The sequence below is a fragment of the Epinephelus lanceolatus genome, chromosome 10 (assembly GCF_041903045.1).
Source record: "Epinephelus lanceolatus isolate andai-2023 chromosome 10, ASM4190304v1, whole genome shotgun sequence".
Taxonomy (NCBI): domain Eukaryota; kingdom Metazoa; phylum Chordata; class Actinopteri; order Perciformes; family Serranidae; genus Epinephelus; species Epinephelus lanceolatus.
In genome coordinates, this window is record NC_135743.1 from 15,102,666 (window position 1) to 15,127,430 (window position 24,765).

General features: G+C 38.6%; 1 protein-coding gene across 4 annotated transcripts; it reads right to left on the bottom strand.

The window, feature by feature from the left end:
- Nucleotides 1-11,310: 11,310 nt before the first annotated feature.
- u2af2a (U2 small nuclear RNA auxiliary factor 2a) lies at nt 11,311-23,046 on the bottom strand. Of its 4 annotated transcripts, none has more exons than XM_033640743.2 (12): nt 22,431-23,045; nt 21,285-21,426; nt 19,526-19,561; nt 19,097-19,203; nt 18,777-18,928; nt 18,535-18,651; nt 18,284-18,440; nt 18,081-18,160; nt 17,436-17,558; nt 17,223-17,309; nt 16,130-16,378; nt 11,312-11,545 (listed from the first exon to the last, which is right to left on the bottom strand). In XM_033640743.2, exons 1-12 carry the CDS (start codon nt 22,477-22,479, stop codon nt 11,411-11,413), a joined length of 1,434 nt encoding a protein of 477 aa, XP_033496634.1. In that variant the 5' UTR covers nt 22,480-23,045; the 3' UTR covers nt 11,312-11,410. The 4 variants fall into 4 exon arrangements, with proteins under 4 accessions (XP_033496636.1, XP_033496634.1, XP_033496637.1 ...); XM_033640744.2 differs by having other exon boundaries at nt 11,317-11,545; nt 18,302-18,440; nt 22,431-23,046; XM_033640745.2 differs by lacking the exon at nt 19,526-19,561 and having other exon boundaries at nt 11,311-11,545.
- Between the last annotated feature and the right edge of the window lie 1,719 nt (nt 23,047-24,765).

Genomic DNA, 24,765 nt, shown 5'->3' on the forward strand with positions numbered 1-24,765 from the left:
AGGTCATAGTATAGTATGTTGTCAAAAATCGTGGAAAAAAAAGAACGTCATAGTATAGTACGTAGTCAACAGTCATGGAAAATGAGTCAAAGTAGGCCTATAGTAAGTACTCAAAAATCACGAAAAAAAATCATAGTAAAAGCTAGTATGTCCTCAAAAATGATGATAGTAAGATAGTATATACGTCATAGTATAGTTTCTCGTCCAAATTCATAAATAAAGTCATACTATAGTATGTAGTCAAAAAACGTCATAGTATACTGTGTCGTCCAACATCATGAAAAAACGTCATAGTATAGTACGTCATCAAGAGTCATTGAAAATTAGTCATAGTATAGTATGTAGTCAAAAATCACAAAAAAATCATCATATTATTGTATGTCATCAAAAATCATGAAAAAACATCATAGTATAGTATGTTGTCACAAAACATAATAGCATGGTTTCTCATCCAAAATCATGAAAAAAAAGTCTTAGTATAGTATGTCGTCCAAAATCATGAAAAAACGTCATGGTTTAGTATGTCGTCAGAAATCATGAAAAAAACGTCATAGTATTTTATGTCATCAAAAATCATGAAAAAAAGTCATAGTATAGTATGTCGCCCAAAATCATGAAAAAAGTCATTGTATAGTATGTCGTCAACAGTCACAGAAAATTAGTCATAGTATAGCATATAGTCAAAAATCGCAAAAAACCCCATCATAATATAGTATGTCATCAAAAATTATGAAAAAACATCATAGAAGAGTATGTTGTCAAAAATCCCAGAAAAAAAGTCATATTATAATTTCTCGTCCAAACTCATGAAAAAAAGTCACAGTATAGTATGTCGTCCAAAATCATGAAAAAAGATCATAGTATTGTATGTGGTCCAAAATCATGAAAAAATGTCATAGTATGGTATGTCGTCCAAAATCATGAAAAACATCAGAGTATAGTATGTTGTCAAAAATCATGAAAAAACATCATAGTGTAGTTTGTTGTCACAAATCCCAGAAAACAACTTAATAGCATAGTTTCTCATCCAAAATCATGAAAAAAAAAGTCATAGTATAGTATGTCATCAGAAATCATAAAAAAACATCGTAGTATAATATGTGGTCCCGAATAATGAAAAAACGTCATAGTATTGTATGTGGTCCAGAAGGGAACTGCACACTGGTCTGAAAGCCCATTGGATCGACATCCCATTGTTCCGACCATATTAAACTCATTGTTCCGAAGTCCGTTCTGAAATCATCACGATGCCCTGTGGTTAAGGTCTGGTTAGGTTTAGGCACAAAAACCACTTGGTTAGAGTCAGGAAAAGATCATGGTGTGGGTTAAAATAAAAAAGAAAGTGACAAACAAATAAGCCATGAGCCTGCTCCACCTCAAGCCGGTCGCGGAGCACCATACGCCCGCCGCGAGCCGTTCAGCACCGCAGACAGTCGGACTAATGGGATGTTGAACCAATGGGCTGTCGAACCAATGACATGGACCCGTCCAGAATAATGAAAAAAACGTCATAGTATAGTATGTGGTCCAGAATAATGAAAAAACGTCATAGTATAGTATGTTGTCCAAAATCGTGAAAAAAAGTCATAGTATAGTATGTGGTCCAAAATCATGAAAAAAGTCATTGTATAGTATGTTGTCAACAGTCATGGATAATTAGTCAAAGTATAGTGTGTAGTCAAAAATCACAAAAAACCCATCATAATATAGTATGTCATCAAAAATTATGAAAAGACATCATAGAAGAGTATATTGTCAACAATCCCAGTAAAAAAGTCAAAGCATAATTTCTCGTCCAAAATCATGAAAAAAGGTCATAGTATAGTGTGTGGTCCAAAATCATGAAAAAACGTCAGAGTAGAGTATGTTGTCAAAGATCATGAAAAAACGTTATAGTGTAGTAAGTCGTCTGAAATCATGAAAAAACACCATAGCATAGTATGCTGTCCAAAATCATGGAAAACGTCATAGCATAGGATGTCGTCCAAGATCATGAAAAACGTCATAGTACAGCATGTTGTCCAAAATCGTGAAAAAAGTCATAGTATAATATGTCATCAAAAATCACAAAAAAACGTCATAGTATTGTATGTCATCCAAAATCATGAAAAAAGGTCATAGTATAGTATGTCGTCAAAAATCAAGAAAAAACGTCATAATATTGTATGTGGTCCAGAATAATGAAAAAACATCATAGTATAGTATGTGGTCCAGAATAATGAAAAAATGTCATAGTATAGTATGTCGTCCAAAATCATGATAAAACATCATAGTATAGTATGTCGTCTAAAATCATGAAAAAACGTCATAACAAAGGATGTCGTCAAAACTCATAGTATTGTACGTGGTGCAGAATAATGAAAAAACGTAATAGTATAGTACTGTATGTAGTCCAGAATAATTAAAAAATGTAGTATGTAGTCTAAAATCACAAAAAGACTTCATAGTATAGTATGTTGTCCAAAATCCTGAAAAAATGTCATAACAAAGGATGTTGTCCAAAATCATGAAAAAAGTCATAGTATAGTATGTGGTCCAGAATCATGAAAAAAAGTCATAGTATAGTATGTCGTCAAAAATCATGAAAAAAAAGTCATAGTACAGTATGTAGTCCCAAATCATGAAAAAACGGCATAGTATAGTATGTGGTCCAAAATCGTGAAAAAAAGTCATAGTATAGTATGTCGTCAAAAATCACGAAGAAACGTCATAGTATTGTATGTGGTCCAGAATGATGAAAAAACATCATAGTATAGTATGTGGTCCAGAATAATGAAAAAATGTCATAGTATAGTAATGTTGTCCAAAATCGTGAAAAAAAGTCATAGTATTGTATGTCATCCAAAATCATGAAAAAATGACATAGTATAGTATGTCATCCAAAATCATGTAAAAAACATCAAAGTATAGGGTGTCGTCTAAAATCACGAAAAAACGTCATAGTATAGTATGTCATCCAAAATCATGTAAAAAACATCAAAGTATAGGGTGTAGTCTAAAATCACAAAAAAACGTCATAGTATAGTATGTTGTCAAAAATCACGAAAAAACGTCATAGTACAGCATGTTGTCCAAAATCATGAAAAAAAGTCATAGTATTGTATGTGGTCCAGAATAATGAACAAACGTCATAGTATAGTATGTTGTCAAAAATCACGAAAAAACGTCATAGTACAGCATGTTGTCCAAAATCATGAAAAAAAGTCATAGTATTGTAGGTGGTCCAGAATAATGAAAAAACGTCATAGTACAGTATGTGGTCCAGAATAATGAAAAAACGTCATAGTACAGTATGTGGTCCAGAATAATGAAACAACGTCATAGTATAGTGTGTTGTCCAAAATCGTGAAAAAAAGGCCATAGTATAGTAAGTCGTCCAAAATCATAAAAAAACGTCATAGTATAGTATGTCGTCAAAAATCACGAAAAAACATCGTAGTATATTATGTCGTCCAAAATCATGACAAAACGTCATAGTATGTTATGTCGTCCAAAATCATGAAAAAACGTCAGTGTAATATGTCGTCAAAAATCACAAAAAAACGTCATAGTATAGTATGTCGTCCAAAATCATGAAAAATCGTCATAGTATTGTATGTAGTCCAGAATAATGAAAAAAGGTCATACTACAGTATGTGGTCCAGAATAATGTAAAAAACGTCATAATATAGTATGTTGTCCAAAATCGTGAAAAAAACAGTCATAGTATAGTATGTCATCCAAAATCATGAAAAAAAACGTCATAGTATAGTATGTTGTCCAAAATCACGAAAAAACATCATAGTATAGTATGTCGTCAAAAATCATGAAAAAAAAGTCATAGTACAGTATGTAGTCCCAAATCATGAAAAAACGGCGTAGTATAGTATGTGGTCCAAAATCGTGAAAAAAAGTCATAGTATAGTATGTCGTCAAAAATCACGAAGAAACGTCATAGTATTGTATGTGGTCCAGAATGATGAAAAAACATCATAGTATAGTATGTGGTCCAGAATAATGAAAAAATGTCATAGTATAGTAATGTTGTCCAAAATCGTGAAAAAAAGTCATAGTATTGTATGTCATCCAAAATCATGAAAAAATGTCATAGTATAGTATGTCATCCAAAATCATGTAAAAAACATCAAAGTATAGGGTGTCGTCTAAAATCACGAAAAAACGTCATAGTATAGTATGTCATCCAAAATCATGTAAAAAACATCAAAGTATAGGGTGTAGTCTAAAATCACAAAAAAACGTCATAGTATAGTATGTTGTCAAAAATCACGAAAAAACGTCATAGTACAGCATGTTGTCCAAAATCATGAAAAAACGTCATAGTACAGTATGTAGTTCCAAATCATGAAAAAACATCATAGTATAGTATGTCGTCCAAAATCGTGAAAAAAAGGCCATAGTATAGTAAGTCGTCCAAAATCATAAAAAAACGTCATAGTACAGTATGTTGTCCAAAATCACGAAAAAACATCATAGTATAGTATGTCGTCCGAAATCATGAAAAAACATCATAGTATAGTGTCGTCTGAAATCATGAAAAAACATCATAGTATAGTATGCCGTCAAAATCATGAAAAAACATCATAGTAAAGGATGTCGTCCGAAATCATGAAAAAACATCATAGTATAGTATGTCATCCAAAATCATGAAAAAACGTCATAGCACAGTATGTAGTCCCAAATCATGAAAAAACGGCATAGTATAGTATGTGGTCCAGAATCATGATAAAAAAAGTCATAGTATAAATGTCGTCAAAAATCATGAAAAAAAAGTCATAGTACAGCATGTAGTCCCAAATCATGAAAAAACATATAGTATAGTATGTGATCCAGAATAATAAAAAAAAGGTCATAGTATACTACGTAGACTAAAATCGTGAAAAAAAAGTCATAGTATAGTATGTCGTCAAAAATCATGAAAAAACGTCATAGCACAGTATGTCGTCCAAAATCATGAAAAAAAGTCATAGTACAAGATGTCGTCTAAAATCACAAAAAAAGTCATAGTATAGTATGTCGTCCAAAATAATGAAAAAAAGTCATAACATAGGATGTTGTCAAAAATCACGAAAAAACGTCGTAGTATAGTATGTCCTCCAAAATCATGAAAAAGAGTCATAGTGTAGGATGTAGTCCAAAATCATGAAAAAACATCATAGTATAGTATGTGGTCCAGAATAATGAAAACACGCCATAGTATTGTATGTGGTCCAGAATAATGAAAAAACATCACAGTATTGTACGTCATCAAAAATCACGAAAAAACGTCATAGTATAGCATGTCCTCCAAAATCATGAAAAAACATCATAGTATTGTATGTGGTCCAGAAAAATCAAAAAACGTCATAGTATTGTATGTGGTCCAGAATAATGAAAAAACGTCATAGTATAGTATGTGGTCGAGAATCATGAAAAAACATCATAGTATGGTATGTCGTCAAAAATCACGAAAAAATGTCGTAGAATAGTATGTCGTCAAAAATCACGAAAAAATGTCATAGTATAGGATGTTGTCCAAGATCATGAACAAACGTCATAGTATAGTATGTCGTCCAAAATCTTGAAAGAAAGTCATAGTAAAGGAAGTCGTCTAAAATCACGAAAAAAACGTCATAGTACAGTATGTAGTCCCAAGTCATGAAAAAACGTCATAGTACAGTATGTAGTTCCAAATCATGAAAAAACATCATAGTATAGTATGTCGTCCAGAATAATGAAAAATTGTCATAGTACAGTACGCAGTCCAAAATCATGAAAAAAAATCATAGTATAGTATGTCATCAAAAATCATGAAAAAAATTCATAGTACAGTATGTAGTCCCAAATCATGAAAAAACGTCATAGCATAGTATGTCGTCCAGAATAATGAAAAAACGTCATAGTATAGTACGTAGTCCAAAACCGTGAAAAACGTCATAGTATAGTATGTCATCCAAAATCATGAAAAAACATCATAGTATAGTATGTCGTCAAAAATCACAAAAAAACGTCATAGTATAGCATGTTGTTCAAAATCATGAAAAAACGTCATAGTACAGTATGTGGTCCAGAATAATGAAAAAACATCATAGTACAGTATGTCCTCCAATATCGTAAAAAAACAAGCATAGTATAGTATGTCGTCCAAAATCATGAAAAAACATCATAGTATAGGATGTTGTCCAAGATCATGAACAAACGTCATAGTAGTAGTCCAAAATCATGAAAGAGAGTCATAGTATAGGATGTCGTCTAAAATCACGCAAAAAACGTCATAATATAGTATGTGGTCCAGAATAATGAAAAAATGTCATAGTATAGTATGTTGTCCAAAATCATGAAAAATGTCATAGTATTGTATGTAATCCAAAATCATGAAAAAACATCATAGTATAGTACGTCTTCAAAAATCACGAAAAAACGTCAAAGTATACTATGTCGTCAAAAATCATGAAAACACGTCACAATATAGTATGTGGTCCAGAATAATGAAAAAACATCATAGTATAGTATGTCGTCAAAATCATGAAACAACGTCATAGTTTGGTATGTCGTCAAAAATCATGAAAAAACGTCATAGTATTGTATGTGGTCCAGAATAATGAAAAAACGTCATAGTATAGTATGTGGTCCAGAATAATGAAAACCGTTGTAGTATAGTGTGTCGTCAAAAATCGTGAAAAAACGTCATAGTATAATATGTCGTCCAAAATCATGAAAGAAAGTCATAGTATAGTATGTCGTCAGAAATCATGAAAAAACGTCATAGTACAGTATGTAGTCCCAAAACATGAAAAAACGTCATAGTATAGTATGTCATCCAGAATAATGAAAAAACGTCATAGTATAGTATGTGGTCCAAAACCGTGAAAACAGTCATAGTATAGTATGTCGTCAAAAATCATGAAAAAACGTCATAGTATAGGATGTTGTCCAAGATCATGAACAAACGTCATAGTATAATATGTCGTCCAAAATCATGAAAGAAAGTCATAGTATAGAATGTTGTCCAAAATCATGAAAAAACGTCATAGTATAGTATGTCGTCAGAAATCATGAAAAAACGTCATAGTATAGTATGTAGTCCCAAAACATGAAAAAACGTCATAGTATAGTATGTCATCCAGAATAATGAAAAAACGTCATAGTATAGTATGTGGTCCAAAACCGTGAAAAAAGTCATAGTATAGTATGTCGTCAAAAATCATGAAAAAACGTCATAGTATAGGATGTTGTCCAAGATCATGAACAAACGTCATAGTATAATATGTCGTCCAAAATCATGAAAGAAAGTCATAGTATAGGTGTCGTCTAAAATCACGAAAAAACGTCATAGTATATTATGTCGTCCAAACTCCTGAAAAAAGGTCATAACATAGGATGTCGTCCAAAATCATGAAAAAACTTCATAGTTTAAAATGTCGTCCAAAATCATGAAAAAACGTCATAGTATAGTATGTGGTCCAGAATAATGAAAAAACGTCATAGCATAGTATGTGGTCCAAAATCATGAAAAAAGTCATAGTATTGTATGTGGTCGAGAATCATGAAAAAACGTCGTAGTATAGTATGTGGTCCAGAATAATGAAAAAAAAGTCATAGTATAATATGTTGTCAAAAATCGTGAAAAAAAGTTATAGTATAGTATGTCGTCAAAAATCACGAAAAAACATCATAGTATCGTATGTCGTCAAAACTCACGAACAAATGTCATAGTATATGATGTTGTCCAGAATAATGAAAAAACGTCATGGTATAGTATTTTAATAAAAAATATCATAAGTCATAGTCTTCTGTGTCCTTAGAGTTGAATATAAAAGACAGTACAGTACGTCAGGAGAAATGGCATTATGATGTCATAGTTTAGTTTGCCTTGAGAATACAATCAAACAACCACAGAATAAGAATCAGCTTTAATGAGCAAGTTTTTGTTCACATACAAGGAATTTCACTTTGGTTTCATGGGATGTTTCAGTTCTTTTAACTCCATACACTGAATGCAAACTGCCATATGTACAGAGAGTACTGCATCCATCCTACTCCAGCCTTGCACTCTCCCACTGCTGCAGTGTTCTATCTTTCTGAATGAGGATCAATGGGGAGGCACTGCCCAGAATGACAATGACCATCACACAGCTTTACATTCACCACTAGAGGGAGATAATGTATTTGCAATCCTCACTGCAGCATGAGGCCTGGGGACGGCTGCTAATAACATTTAATAGGTCTCCTGTCAGGCAGCCTGGATGTCCTGATCTATACGAGAGGCAGGGTCAGTTTTACATGTTCCCTCTGGTGGATAATATGGCTCTGGCAGCCCGGGAGAGCTGCTGTTTCATCTGTGCCCTCCGGGAACAGCAGGGTAGAGAGAGTGATGCATCAGTGGCCCTGCTGCTGGGTTTTGTGCACTGGGGCGCAGCGATGCAGATGCAGTATAGAGCTGACACAGGACCTTATTTCATGTCAGGGATTTGTTGCTTTCCTGTAACTGTTTTACAGTCCCAGTCCCAGGTGGACACAGCTTATGGCATCTATTGCTGTTGACCAAGACGGAGTGCTCATGTGAACTGACTTCAGTGTGAAGGGAAAGACCAGAGACAACAACTTCACTTGGTTTCTGGATGGATTTAGACACAACAAGCAGCTCTACCTTAAGAAAGAGGAAGATAGGATTTCTAAGCATTTTATAATTACATACATTTACCTGCTATGGCACATACTACGTTTTAAATTGTCAAACAGATGACTTTTGTATGACGTTAAAGAGGATATCTTAAGTTAGGATCCCTATATCTGACTAAAAATCGATCTGTGTGTGAGAGGTCTTGGAACAACATACTAAAAAAATAATATACATTTCTTACATAAATAAAGAAGCCAATGGGATGACAGGATTTGGTAAGGTTGCTGAAAATGCATTTTTGGATAATATTTTGGAGTTGTGGAAAATGTCCTCTCCCATATTTTTAGAGTGCTTTTCAAGACAAAACACAAAATAATAGACTACAATAAAATACACACATCATTCACACATTAAAAGCCATTTTAAAAAGATGTGTTTTGAGAAATGATTTGAACCGGGAGAGGTCAGTGCAGTCTCAAATGTATTTAGGGTGTGTTACAGAGGGTCCTGTTGGTCCCTTGGTCCTGTTGTTGTAATATATGGATGTCATATCACATAAAAAAAAAAAAATCTAATGGGAGTACCTTTAGTGGGTGTGAAACAGCCCCATCGTTAGGACATTGTCATCAACTACAGGGCCTTGATAAATTATGCCATCAACTGAATGAAACCGCTCGGACACGGCTACAGTCTGCTCCATCTACATAATTAACTGTGAATGTCATCACCAGCCGGCTGAATAAAAGTGTGCTGTGGCCGGGTGGGTGGACGTGGGCGGAAGCATAAAAGAAGAAAAGACATCATGTAAATTCAGTTTTTAATCAACATTTGAAAACAAATTGGACAAATGAAAGACTGTTTTCGCTTTTTTATAAACTAGATGTGTGTGTTGTTTTTTTTAAGGTTTTTAAATCATTTAAGAAATCACTTTTTTCCAGAGAGAAAAAAAAAAGAAATTAACTGACACAGTGACACTGAGAAAGCAGATTTCAGAAAGTAAAGAGTAACATCTCAAAAGTGTTATCACTGACACAGTCTCTCTTCAGCGCTGTCTTAAGCAAACCAAAATGAAAGCATAGTCTCAAGCCCGTACAGTGTGAACATGTGGTCCTCAGAGAATCAAGGGCAGAAGATGAGGGAGATGAGAGAAAAGCAGATGTACATACAGTGTTTAACATCCAAACAACGACCTCTTAGATGTAGTGAAAAACCACTAACGTAATAAAATAATGAACGCTTGACACTAAAATGTGACATAATTTTTTCATTGTAGAAATTTAATAGGGTGTATGACAGGAAGTCTTCAGTCTGCAGGCTTTAATTTATGAATCTCTAGAGAGCCCAGTTGCAGTGTTATTCTTTAGTGTGTACGAAACATCGCTTATCAGTTTATCTACTTAGTCATTTAAACAAATCAGGCTGGCAGTCGGCAGAACAAAGACAAAGTTGTGTGGTTTTGGTTTCACCTTGTGGCACAACATGAGTCGTGGGTATTAGTCACATGTTTATTTGGTCTTGTCAAAGAGGTGAGACGTTGCACAAAAATAACAACCGGGTCCAAAACATCTTACACCCAAAATCTGCTGGGAAACAAGGGAAAATGAAAACTAGTGATGCAAGACCAAAGAACAAGACATCTATAAACATACAGACATCATTGATAAAGGGGGGCAAGCCGAATTCTTTTTTTCCCTTAGCGAATTGACATGTAATAACATTAAGGCTTTTTGGTAAGGAAGATAAAAATCCCCTGTTAAATACCAATCTGTTTGCCTCTCCCCATCTTCCTTTGTTTATTTCCTCTTGAATTAAATCAGGACTGAACTGCTGAGACAAAAACAACCTCACCTGTTAAAAGCTGTGCACAAAAGATGGACGTGAAAAAAAAAGTTACAGAAAATAGAAAAGGGAAAGAGAAACTGGCGTAACGTTCTTTTTCTGCAGCTCGTGTTATTCTGCGGCCTGAATACAAGGTGATGTTACAGCTCAAATCAGTGAAGCTACACACAGTATTGAAACAATTACAGTTGACATTCAGATAAAGTCCAATTAGACAACATATTCTCTAACAATCGTCCTGAGGGGGGCAGCAATCTGATGAGAAACGAAACAACATGGAGAAATGAAAAAAAAAGAGAAGTCTCCTCTCGCCCTTTCTAATGATGGTGGTAAAACGGAAGTGGATGTTACAACTACTGAGTATCTAGATTAGATGGTCAAACAAAAATGCCCTCATCTTCCTCCCCATCTCCCCCACATCTCCCTCTCTCGAATAAACACTCCTGTTTTCTCCACCCTTCCTCCCCATCACAATAGTCCAGTTAGTTCCCTACTGCAGCTCCTTTCTAATGTACTTAAAACAGGCTACCTCCATTTAAATACAAACCTTAAAGTGGGGCACCCCCCTCCCACCCAACATGACGTCCCTGTCTCACAAAGTATAAAAATTGTTGACCCCACCCTGGACCTATTATTACACACATTTCTCAAAAATCTTTGACTCCCCCACCCACCCAGCTACACCCTCACCACCCAAATCTAGTCCCCTCTGTAGTGGACTGAATATAAACCCTCCCAATTCATCTCCGTCACCAATCCAAATATCTGTTTTAAATACTGGACATTTCAAGTAGATCTCAAATTATAAATTGGGTACCACCAAAGCCATCTGTCAAACAATTAATACTCCCAGATCTACCTGAAATGTTGTTCTGCCAAATTCATCAGGGGGCCGATTTTGAAATGGGCGATACATGTACCCTCCCTCCCTCCCCATCCCTCCCCTCATCCCATCTTTTCTTCATGCCTCCTCTACCAGAAGTCCCGGCGGTGGTAAGCGTCTGGATCGCAGTATTTGGTCACCACCACCCTGTTGGCAAACTTCCTTCCTGTCAGCCCCTGCATGGCCTTCTGGGAGTCAAAAACGGACATGAACTCCACAAAGATCTACAAAGAGAGGGGGAAAAAGATTACAGTGAGGACAGAGGGTTTATCAGCATGTAACACTGGTTCTCAAACTTTTTACAACACGTACCACCTCAGACAATATTAAACCCCACAAGTGGCACTGTTATGACTGACATTAAAATACAGTGGCGTAGGACTACCTCACACAGGTTTCGTCAGCTCACACAGGAGGCAGGTTTTTAAGAAGATTTTTTAGCCCTTTTTAGATAGGAACTGTGCAAATTTGCAGGAAAGCCCAATCAGTCTTTTTTTCAGCATTGGCAGTATAAAAACAAAATCGGGGAGTGCGGCAAAATGACGCCTACCTACTTTTGTTTATACAGAATGCGCCTTCTTCGGGGCAATGGGGGGCGTGAGCAAATAGCAAAACATGTAGCTCAGCATGTGACGTAAACAGTGACGTGGGAGGGAAGCCGCGGCTGGTCAGTCCTTCGGTGATTCTCTCGTAAGTCGGCTCATTCTTCACTGTTCCCGTCATCTGACAGTTAATGGCCTCTTCGTTTGCGAGGACAAGGAGGGCGCACAATTCCTTGTCTCCCCAGTTGCTCATCTTTACAGTGTCTGTCAGGTTTGCATTTCCCTCTTGCTACTAACTGATCGCTAATTCCTGCTATCAGCTGTTTCCTGTTTATCCACCGCCAGTGGGTCACACGTGCGGCGTCATCAACAGCTCCTCCCACAAGTCTTCAACAGCCCCTCCCGTTGCGGAAGGCCGCCTCGGTCTGTTTAAACTAAAAGGGTTCCGCCAATATGACTACCCTATGCCAGCAAAACGGCCCAACATTCGCAGAAAATCTGGCAGTGTAAAAGGGGCTTTTTATAGAGGTTACTCAAGTCACTATTTGCTGCTAGAGGTGCTGTGGAGACTCCATTGCCACTGCTCACATAGCCACGAGCACAATTCACTGTCGTCTGATTCAGTTTCAGAAAGGTTGCTCAAAATTTTCAGGCTTATTTGCACTTCTCTTGCTAATTATTCCTGTTTGTGTGAATGCCGCTGTTACTGAACATCCCAAACATCCCACTGAGCCTCGTTAAAATTTTAAAAAACACAAAATGCTTTCTCGGCATCCACTTTCATTCATATAAAAACGGCCCAATCTGATTGAGCAACATAATTCTGACTCGGGTACATTATGATTTAATCAATCATTTTACTTCATTCTTATAATGTACACTTGACCTGTATAGAGGGCGCTTAAGTCTTGAAATAGACCCATGTAGAGCTGCTCAGCACTAGTCATCATTATTGGCCAATCTAAAGGCTGAAAAACATTCCCAGATTTTATCCTGATTAATTTCAGAATTGTATTTAGTGTTGCTGAAAATATTAAGTATTTGTTCCATACATTCGGTTGAGAAATTCAAGTATCTATTGAGAAACATTTGTTTACAAATCTTCCAATTCCAATCATTCTTTTAGCAGCTAAGAAGGCTGAGCTTACAGTTTCCCTGTCATTTGTTGATCTTCACTGTGCAGCCCTATACCCTTACCAACAGCAAGACAAGGAGAGGGGTTGATATTATTACTGAAGTCAAATGAAACACTTCTGTCCAAAAGGACGTCACTACAGGGCAGTGCCACAGCACATGAATCAAAGTTCCCACTTGACCACAACCATGCCAGCAGAGCTTTGAGAGAATTTATTTCAATTGGGGATACTATATGACGGTATCTGTGTTCAGGTTATACCCCTTCTAAAGCTCCTCAAAGGTTAAAATCACTCCATTTTCAATGGTTTGTGAAATTTCTGTGATGTTTCGTTGCTGCCATACATAATTTAATAGCAGATTCCCTGCTGCTTTAAAGGCTGTATTGTACTAAAATTGATATGATGCTATGTCAGCTCTTGTGATGCCCATTTTTTTTTAAATAGATTTTTAAAATTATATCACATAAGAACTTAATAATACCATTAATAATACCAGGTAACCAACCCCGATTCTATCCTTTTTATAGCACCAATGTAAAGGATACCTGGCATTACATGCAAGATAATACAGATACATATCTGGGACTCCAAAAAACCCTCTATCTCTCGGGAGAGATAATTTTTCTGAGTAACTCTAGGCTTTTGGTCCTTCCACAAAAAAGAAGAAAACATTTTGTTAATGTTATCAAACCAAGGTTTTGAAAGATAAAATAGCTCAGAAGACAACAAAAAAAATTCAATATTAGGTTCATCTTGAGCACTTCAGCTCTGCCCCGTAAGGATAGAAGCAGGGTAGACCACCTTCTCAGGTCCTTAGCCATAGCATGTAGTAAAGGCTCTGAATTCAAAGCTGGACCAAGATCTGTAACATATGACCAGTGATTTAAAAGGCATGGCTTCATTTTTGGTTCAATTTATTTTATAGCTAGAGGACTGCCAAATGATTTAACAATTTCTAAGACTTTTGGAATGGAGCGTTAAGGGTTAGACAAGGTCAACATAGTATCATCGACGTATATGTTTAATTGGTTCAACAATAATGGAGACAAGGGACAACCTTGGCTGGTGGAGCGTTCAAGTTAAAAGGTGTTAAAACCATGCCATTGCTCTTAACTGATGAAATGGCTTCATAATATAATGCTCTTATCCACTGCAATCACCTCTGACCAAAACCATATCTGTACAGTGTATAAATCAGGTAAAGCCACTCTATTTGGTCAAACGATTTCTCCGCATCCACTCCACTACTACTGAACGCTGGAGAGCTCTGGACATAGGCATAATTTGCAGATGCCTCCTCATATTATTGGATAGGCGCCCCCCCAGGATAAAACCTACCTGATCAAGGTGAATTAGATTGGATGTAACTTTTTCTAAGCGTTTCGCTAATATTTTAGCAAATAGTTTGTAATCATTATGAAGCAAACTTAAAGGCATGTAGTTGTTTGTGTCCAAATGGTCTCTCCCTGGTTTGGGCAACAATGATATAACAGCTGTTCGCATTGCTTACGTGCAACATCATGATATCAACAAAGAAACAGTGGGGAGATTTCTTTCATTTATAAAATTCTGTAGTATAACCACTCACTCTTGGTGAATCCCATTTGCTGAACATTTAATAGTGTTAAGAATTTCTACCTCTGAAATGGGGGCCCTCTAATGTTGCTTTTTCTGGTTCATCTAATTTTGGTATGGGTAGATTCACAAAGAAATTGATAAAAATTCAGATTTGTATAGTGATGAGAAAATGTCCAAAACGTATCATTGATCACCTCCTGATCACTTGTGATGGTACCACTACTCTCCATTAAAGTAGTAATCGAGTGCTCCTGTTCGAGTTTTTTCCAATTGGTATGCCTTTCCCCCATTTTCATCATATTTCCTTCTTAATTTATATCATGCAAAAGCACACTCTTCATGCACCATTGCCTGTGTCTCTGCTCTTGCCAAAAGCAGTTCCTGTTTTAGACAACTGTTATTTGCATCCCCCATATGTATCAACTCCTTTGTAGCTTGTTTTTGTAACTGGTTTATGTACTTGAATTTAGAGACAGGGCAGAATGATACAAAAGGGACACAGGCATTTATATAAAGAAAAGAGGTTGCCTCTGCAGCCACTTCTGTAGCTCCTCCCGTGCCATTTCAGGTGTGTTATACATCAACGTTACTCCACTGACGGTGACGAATAAGGTTGGTTATGATATTCCAAACCTCAAGTTTTGCTTCTTCAGCTTCTCTATTCATTAATTATATTTTGCATGTTGTCTCTGCACCTCCGCTGATATAGCTTGCCAAATGTAGAAAGGCTGCCCTTTCCAAGAGGACGATATTTTTTCTTTACTGCGGTAAGGACCTTCTGCCTGTCACTCCATCTCAAAGGGTGCACTATGATCAGATGAGGTGGATCCTCTGTGTCTGGGTGCGGTCGCGAGGCAAGGCTCTTTCGCACCTAAGTCCAGTGCGTAATGAAATATGCGGTTCAGTAGCCCAATCAGATCCCCTACTTCCCTATCTTCCTTCAGTCCCATCATTCTGATGTTACGTCTTCTGCTGCGAGATTCAAGGTCTTTAACCCGATAGCAGAGATTTGAAACTTGCTTGGATAATTCCTTAACCAGAGCATTTTCCTTTCCCAAGTCATCTTCCACATCACCTGTGTTCCACCGCTTTTAAATTCTCTGGATAAGTTTCGAATGGTCAAGTTAATCTTCTCGAGTTTAACATTAGGGCTTCTTGGTTGCTTTGGAAAGTTCTGGTTAAACATTTCGTCCATGTTGGAGCCTCCTTACTTGTGTCAGTGCCCTGAGTCTTCCCTTCACTCACATCCTTCACTCTCTTCACACCTGTGTTCTTTGAAGAATACCCAACTTTCCTTCTTTGTCTTGTTACCCAGTCTTGAGACATCCGCTTGATAAAGCTGTTCAACTTATTTTTTGGTTTGCTACTTGTCTTTTAAATGTTTTAAGCATAAATTTTCCAGTCTGGTGAGTCAAGAATCTTACAAAGACACCATCGTCATCTGTCCGTAGTCAGGTGATTCCTCACACTGCCATGTAACATAATTTTTCATGACCTGCAACTCAGGACAAATCTAACTAAGGATGATCAAATTAAATAAAGCAGTTCCTACCTTGCCAGTCCCAGGCACCTCCAGGCCGTCCACAGGTCGAGGTATCTCAATGCTCTTAACTTGGCCGTACTTGCTGCACTCGTCCCTGACGTCCTCCACAATCTCCTCATATTCCTCATCATCCAGCAGCTCCTCTGGGGCCACCATGTTCATCAGACACAGCACCTCAGTGGGCAGGCCACCCATCTGAGTCACTGAGCTGTTCAGACCTGGCACCTGCAGCGTCACTGGGGTCTGATTTATACTTGTCTGCAAGGACAGACAGAAAAGTTGGGACGGGGTCAGTGGCGTAATTTACCTAACAACGTGCTACGGTTATTATGACATCTTCAATGTCATTCAGTGTAGACATAATAAAGGTGAAAAGAGGATGTGTCATATTTAACTGCTGACTGCTGCTGTGACTTTTAAGAAACCCCTTACAGTGCTGGCTCGCATGAATAACAAAACATTTTCTCTCTTACGTCTACAGCGTTCGTGTTATTTACCACTAAAAGGGAGAAAATGTTTTAATTTGTGATTAAAGTGAAACCACAGCCTTCATTATATGATTTCACATCCATCTTCTCCCTGCTTTAATCATCTAGCTGTATTTAATAATTTACTGATGGTTCAGAGTGTGTGAATAAAGTGCACCATGTCCCCGAGTCGTTTATCTACAAATAACAGTGGTGCTTCATCAAATTTCAGGCTGCTTTCTGCGATACCATAATGCACATAATTAATAATGAATGATAAATGTTAGCAATAGTGTGAGCTGTAGCTGCTAACAATAAAGCGAGTGGTTACTAGTTTTAAAGCCAGGGACTGTGGATTAAACTTTCACATGCAACACACTGGAACCGACCAAGTTTACGGTACTTGACAGCTGATGCTTATGCAAAATATTTTCTTGGACTACTTTGCAAACATAAGCTTGCTGACCAGGAAAAGTTTTACATGTATACTTGTTAGCAGTGTGCCCGAGAGTGTGGCAGATATATTTGCAGAGTAGATTTCGTCAGCAATGTGTCTTTATCTAATTTTGCAACTCTAAAAGAGCATCCAGCCTCCCACCACCCTGCTGTCATCTGTCCAGCTTTTGGACACTCACCAGAGTGGCGTTCTTGGATCCCACACTGGCTCTCTGCACCAGGAGCTTCTTGTCTCCCAGCTGCATGCCGTTCAACCCAGCAATAGCCTGTAACAATACCAAGGTTTTAAGTTATCCTTTCAAAAGCCATACGCAACTGTGGAAGTTTAAAATGACAATGTAGTCTTTGGATAGTCTGTTTAAAATTGTCTTTTTTTCTGTAGCATTGGATACCTGGTCATTAAGGTTGACATCAACATATTCACAAAAGGCATATCCTTTAGATAAGCCTGTAGCACTGTCCTTCACCAGGTTGAAGGCCTTCAGGGGGCCAAATGACGTCAGCAACTCTTTCACCTGAAACACACAAGACAAAAGAGTCACAGAAGGTTTGGAGAATTTCAGAAAGTTTCACTGACTTCAGGCGTTTCCATCAGGTGAACAAAACAGACCAAAGTGTAATATTGCCTTTAATGGCAGCCAGAGTTACAGTTTTATATCTTTCATTAGTTGTTATTTTCTACTAATCTTTGTCGTTAATTCACTTTAATTTTAGTTAGTTTACAGAGTATGTTTGCTTGTATCTCTGCTTGTGTTCAGTTTTATTCTTATTTCAGGTAACTAACATGCTTTTTCTCACCTTGTTTTAGTTGGCTATAACAACCTTGCTGCATGCATAAAAGCATCATTTTGTCTTTCTTCTCTTTTTACAGGACAATACAGAACTCAGTGTGTATGACATGGTCGACTTTCATACTAATCTAATCTACTAATACTAATTGCCATGGTTAAGGAGGTCAATACTGTTTTGGAAGGAAATATAAATGTGTTGGGCAGTATGAGTGTCGTACATTAGCTGTCCAATGCAGAAATACCGACCTGGTCATCATTCAGGTAGTTGGGCAAGCCGCCAATGAAGAGCTTGTGAGCAGAGTCAGGTACCACTGTGGACACCACACCTGCAGGAGACATGAAGACAACAGTAAGAAACATGAACAGGGAAGCACAGAGAGCAAGCTCCTGTGAGGAATGTATTTTTGAATACTCATGAATTATGCCACAAGTACTTAGGGGTTAAAAACCATTAAGTGGCTGTGTACCAGGCACATAGACACTGGGGTTCTCGCTCATGCCGGGCAAGGGCTGGTAATCGTGGGGACGACGAATCTTGAGACTCTGGCCTTGAAAGATGATGCCATCAAAGGCCATTGCCTGTGTTGTTTCGTCCACTGAACGAAACTACACAGAGACATAATTAAAGGTCATTACATTATAAATTGCTACATTAAACCCAAAGAGGACACATGATATGTTTATAGAAATATTATCTCACCTCAAGGAAGGCAAAATTCTTATCCTGGTTGATCTGTACTGCAAGGACAGGGTTCCCAGGGGCCTGAGTAAGACCACCCAAACGCATCTGGGCATTGAAGAAGTCCATCATGGACTCCTACGCAGAAGATGAAAATGAATGAAATGGATGAAATAGGATGAAGAGGATGAAAAAGTCATATTAAGAAACCTAACAGGCTTATAACCCTCGACTCAAAAGCCAAATGCTGTCCTGTTCCTCACCTCTGTGATACCAAAGGGGATGTTGCCCACGTAGAGCCGGCGGGCCTGCCGGGTCATCTGGCTGCCCACGACAGGGACAGGGGTGGGAGTAACAGCCAGGCCATCTGGAGTCATGGTCGGCAGGAGGGCTGTGGCTGGGATCTGGCCCGCAGCTGGAGAGCAAAGCCAAAGACAGGAAACATTCATCAATCTAATCACATTTTTTTTACTATAATCATACAGTAACTTGATGAGCATATTACTGATGTGCTGCAGTAAGGTAGCATATGGGCATCAATTTCTTAACTGTAAAACTAGGACAGTGGAAAGTGGGATGTTACCTTGCATGGCTTTGTACTGCATGGGAGTGATGTGTTCAAAACCAGGTGGAGGGACATCCCAGTACTTCTTTACCTTGTTCTTCTTCTTCTCACGGTGTGGAGAACGGCTGTTGGAGAAACAGAAGGTGAAATAAAAGACGCACCATCAACATGTAACAGACATCTCTCATTAGCTCAGCAGTAAACTACTAGATGTGATGATGAGTCATGTCTTCAAAAAGTACACAACAAAATGTAGTCACTTTTGGGGGGGGTTGGATCAATAAAAACTTTGTAAACATGATGGGAAAGGGGATAAAGGGACACAAAACCCCACCCAGGCAGATGTTTACACAATGAGCCAATACTACAAAGAATCAGAGGCAGGTCATTAAATTGCAGTTGTTGCAGTAATGCACAAACCAGCTTTGTGTTAGTTTGCTGTATTACCTTCCAGCTTTGTCCTGGGGGAAGCTGGATGGTGAGCTGAAATGACATTGGAAGGGTTTCACATTTCTCTGAAATCAATCATGACATTCACCAACATTTCTACTTCACAAAATTAGAACCTGCTTTTCTATGACCCTCACCAATTACTAAAAAAGCTCTTATGAGCCTCTGCAATTTGTGTATTTCAAAAACCGGTGCATTCAGTGAGCCTCGCAGCTGACGTGTAATACCATTTGTGAACAACTAATGATGCAATGAAAGCAGAAATTATATCCTCAAAAATACACAGCAGCTGCAAAGGGGAGGGGTCAAATTTTACATCTGCTCACACTGAGTGACCACCAGTGACTTGTTTTAAATTGAGAAACAAGGTGCAGGGTGAGGCCAGAGGTCACATTCACAGCCAACCTGAACAAGCCTTACAAAAGTACACGTTAGGAAGAATGCATTCAGTAAAGAGATATAGCTTCAAACTGTTAAAAGTCAGCCTCTATTAAATTCATTAACTAATTCAATTAACCAACACTAACCAATACTAGATTTACTAAAAGCACATTGTTTGAAAGATATAATTCTCAACACTTCTAATCACCAAAAAGACATACAGGTGCTATGTGTCAAAAAGCGATCATGTTTCCCTGACAACAGACAGGACTGTCACATTGGTAGGTGTTATCAGCGGTTTTGGCAGTATTGTAGGAAGAGCTTGCACACATATGAAAATGTTCCCACAGCCACAAGCCTAAACAGATTTTTATCAAACAACGCAACTTAGGCTCATCACGATGAGACAATCACACACGCAATGCTCGGCTGCATGTGTCAAAGACATCTGATACAATGCGACACCAGAGTGAATATGCAAATTACAAAGCCATTCGTGTCACAGGAATTCTATTAATACCAGTATGTGTGATTTATGATTCCAGGGTGGATCTTAAATTCTTCATAAAACCATTTTGAGTTAGTCTTGATGTTCTGTGTTAAATTATCAAGAATATAAAAAGAGGTTACAGCAGCTGTTGCTTTGTGTATTCGAGAGCTTGTCTCATAAGCTGGAGGCAAAATTACTACAATGTCATTAACACCTGTGACAAAGGGCTTTGGGACAGAGACCATAAAAATAACATCATCCAAAATAGACTCTAAGAAAGTCAATCTGTTAGTGAAATAATAGGAATAATATTTCACAGGCTTATATGCAGTTAATTTTCAGTAGCAGCCGACCAGCTCGTCTGAAGCCAGTCTAAACCAATCACTGTGATCTACAGCCTCACGTTACAGTCACAACTTGCTGCAGACACCTGCCAAGCTTTGTGAATTTACACTGGGGCCAAGATTGGTATCTGCCAGTGAAATTGAGACGACATCAACCCCCAAATTTTGAATGGATGACAGGAACGGGCTTGTGAGGACAGGACTTAAATTTGCTTGCATTAGCTTGAATTTGGAATTTGCAGCCACCTACAATACAGTAGGCCACTGGTTCAATGCCAAGACCAAGTCGAGGGCGTGGAGAAGACATGCTGGTATGGCAATAAGGCACGTCTGCGTGCACACTCAGAGTGATGTCGAACCTGTAAAAATGTGTGCATGCTTGTATACATCTACAGCTAACTGTGAAAGATGCTAGCTTCTTTAAATTAAAATGGTCAAAATTGTTCTTTGTGATGGCGTATGCCTGAATGAAAGACACAATTTTTACCCAGTGGTTTTCACAGTTCTTTGGTCCAGGTCTAAGTTTATAAGAGGTACTAACCTGCGTCTGTGTCTGCGCTCCTTACTATCCCCACGGCGATCCCTGCTGCGTCTGTCCCTGTCTCTGCTCCTCCTTTTCCTCTCTCTGCTACGGCTGCGGGAGGAGGACCGGCGGTGGTGGCGGTTCTCTTTGTCCCTTTCAGCTGCGGGAATGAAGGGCTTATTAACTTACAGAACAGTATATAATATGTAATACCCACTTACCAGTCAGAGGAAGGATAAAAACATAGCAATAACACAGCATGGCAATATAGTAATCATAAATACCAACATCTGTCATAATGCACATCCCAAAGAATCTAGTAATATCCAACAGCCCAGTGTGTTATATTCTCTTAGACTGCAATCACATATCCAATGAGTGACACAGCTGAGTATGAATCTAACCTCAACTCAGTTCATATGGTGATCCTAGAATTGGTATTGGTAAACTACAAGTAAGCAATTTTATAACAAAACTACAGCTTACATGTGAGTACAATGCTGAATGGATTAGTTACCAATAAATGCAATGTGTCCTCTGAATTTGAAATAAAAACTAAATAAAAAAACATAGTATGAATTTGGTTTTAAGTGCCACAATGTGTAATTTGCCCAGCTCATAGCCAAGCGTTGACTACTACCTTGGGACAGTGTATTGAGTGTAAATGTAGATCTGGGTTAAACTGAGCTTAATATGGGATAAGGGTCGAGGCTATGGTTGGTGACGTTACCGCCTGTGTGTGTGTGTGAGAAAGCTGAAGGCGATAATAGGTAAACAGCACTGGAAATTTTCGCTGGACGCAACAGCTGCAACGGATGAATGTTACCAGCCCCAGTCATTCAGTCAGCTGGTACAGGCAGTTGGACTACCATGACATAGACTGCCCCTGCCTTAAGGAAACAATGCAAGAAATCCTTACGTTACAACAACAGCTACCGCTATTAGGATATCACAGAAGCTTATTGACATACGCAATAATTGGTCAGACAGAATTATCTGATGAGATACATCACATTTGAAATGATAAAAGAATGTAGGCTAATAATTTAGCTAACAGTGCTCCAGTAAATAGTCATATCCACGATTAGCTTAAATGAAAGCAGCGATTACAATAAAACTAACCGCCACCGTTTTATATTTCTGATGTGAAACTGTTTCATTTACCTTGTTTGTTTTCAGAGAGCTGTCTTTCGAATTCGTCGAAGTCCGACATCTCTGTGGGTTGAAGGCTGCTACGTTTTCAGCGACTGCGTTGTTCAGTTGGCGGTGGCTAGCTTAAGCTAGCAACAAAGTGAACAACACTTTTAAAAGCAATTGCCCCGTAGATGTAAGTTAGCTCGACTAAGTTTGCTTCACCCAACGGCCTATTTAACAACAGAACTTACAAAAATCGTTAACCAGCACGCACATCAGCCGTGTGGTGTATATTTACAACGTAACAGACAGAATCATTGAGAAAGAAAACGTGTTCGCATGGGTTAGCCTGCTAACGTTAGCTAACTAGCTTGTAGCAAAGTCCAAAAGAATAGGCCTCCTGCTCCAGACACTAGTGTGGACGCTCGTTAGCTCGTTAGCTTGCTAGCTGCTGCGAAAGACGGATGAATGAGACTCGTTTCCACGCAAAATGCAGGTCCCAGGGGGTCACTGGTCCACAAGGCGCAATTGTTTGACTATATAAGTCAAATGCATGCGCTTTTAAATGTTTAAAGGCTAGTGAAAACAATTAAGATTTCGGTATGCCCGCTTTTTTGCTCCGTCTCCCAGGAACCCCGTGACACCGGAAGTTGATGAATGACAGGTTTCCGGTGAGTGAAAAAGGACGCTACGGAGCTAATACTCCATCCGTCAGGGTCACACGGTAGATAAAAGAGTTTCCTCTTCAGCCCCCTTCTTTATTCTTTCACAGCTAAATAAAGTCTCATTAACTGCTGCTAAAGTTTTTATTTATTCACTTTATTTTTTGTAACGTTGGAGCCCCATTTTAATTTGCAGGTCACCAGTTTTGACCATAGACTGTATAAAAATATTTCTGATAGATCCAGATGGCTCCCTAACTTTGGGGTTGGACTCTTGAATGCATCTTATGAGAAGAGACGATACATACATAACATTAAAACCATTGACAGAGGACATGAATGATACTGACCATCTCACCACAAATAATGCTCAGCAATGGCCCGAGGAACATGACAACGTGTGCGAGGCATCAACCTGGCCTCCAAATTCCCCAGATCCCAATCTGATCGAGCATCTGTGGGACGTGCCAGTACCCCACCTCGCAACCAACAGGTGTCAAAGGATCAGCCGCCAAGGCCCTAGTGCCAGACTCCAAAGCACACCCCAAGAAGTCCTGTTTCCATTCCTTGACATGTCAGAGCCAAGTCCGATCCACAAAGGCCCCACTGTGGATCAGGGGTACCTCTGGGGTACTGACACGTCTCACGAATGCTCAATGAGATTGAGATCTGGGGAATTTGGAGGCCAGGTCAATGCGTTGAGCACTCTGTCACTTTCTTTGGGCCACTCCTGACCAGTTTTTGCAGTGAGGCATGGCATATTGCTCTGCTTGGGGGCCACTGCCATCAAGGTGCATTGTTGTCATTGGGGGGTGTACTAGGTCCACAGCAGCGTTTGGGTGGGTGCTGTGTGTCAAGTGGTATCCACATAAATGCCAGGAGCCAAAAGTTTCCCAGCAGAAAATTGCATTGTAACAAGACCATCAATGTTATTCATTTCACCTGTCAGTGGTTTTAATGTTTTGGCTGATAGGTGTATATATACACACACACACAGTTGCACGCCGATCAGCCAACTCATTAAGGCCACTGGACCTAGATCCACAGTGAGGCCTCCCTGGATCATATTTGGCCCGGACCGACCTGTCAAGGATGCCCCGTGGTGTCTGGCAGCAGGGTGTTGGCGGCAAATCCTTTGAGTCCTGCAGTGGGTTGTGAGGTGGGGTGCCAGCACATCCCACGGATGCTCTCACAGATGGGGGTATGGGGAAATTGGAGGCCAGTTGGATCCCTTGAGCTCTTTGTCATGTTCTCCAGGCCATTTGTGGTGTGGCATGGTGCACTGTCCTGCTGGGGGGCCACTGCCATTGGGGAGAGTTATTGCCATGTATATATATATATATCTATAGTGCACTGCTGTTCATTGAATTTGCTGAAAGTTAAAGATGTTAGCACAAGCTGGGTTTATCAAACTAACTAAAAAAAATTACAAGCTCTTTATGTGATATCAGTATTGACTTTGAAGGATACAATTCTGACTACATTGTTTTTACAGGAGAAACTGTAAGTTACATAATAAAGTGCTCAAAGGAAAGCTACATTGTCTCTAAGCAGAAACACCACTCACAGCATAATGTAGTTGCCCAGTTCCTAATGCTTAAAAGAGAAAACATTCTATTTGCATTTTGTGTTACGTATGAGCCCGTGGCTGCCCTGTCTGCCACACTCTCCTACAGACAGACAAAACCATACAACCCTTTACT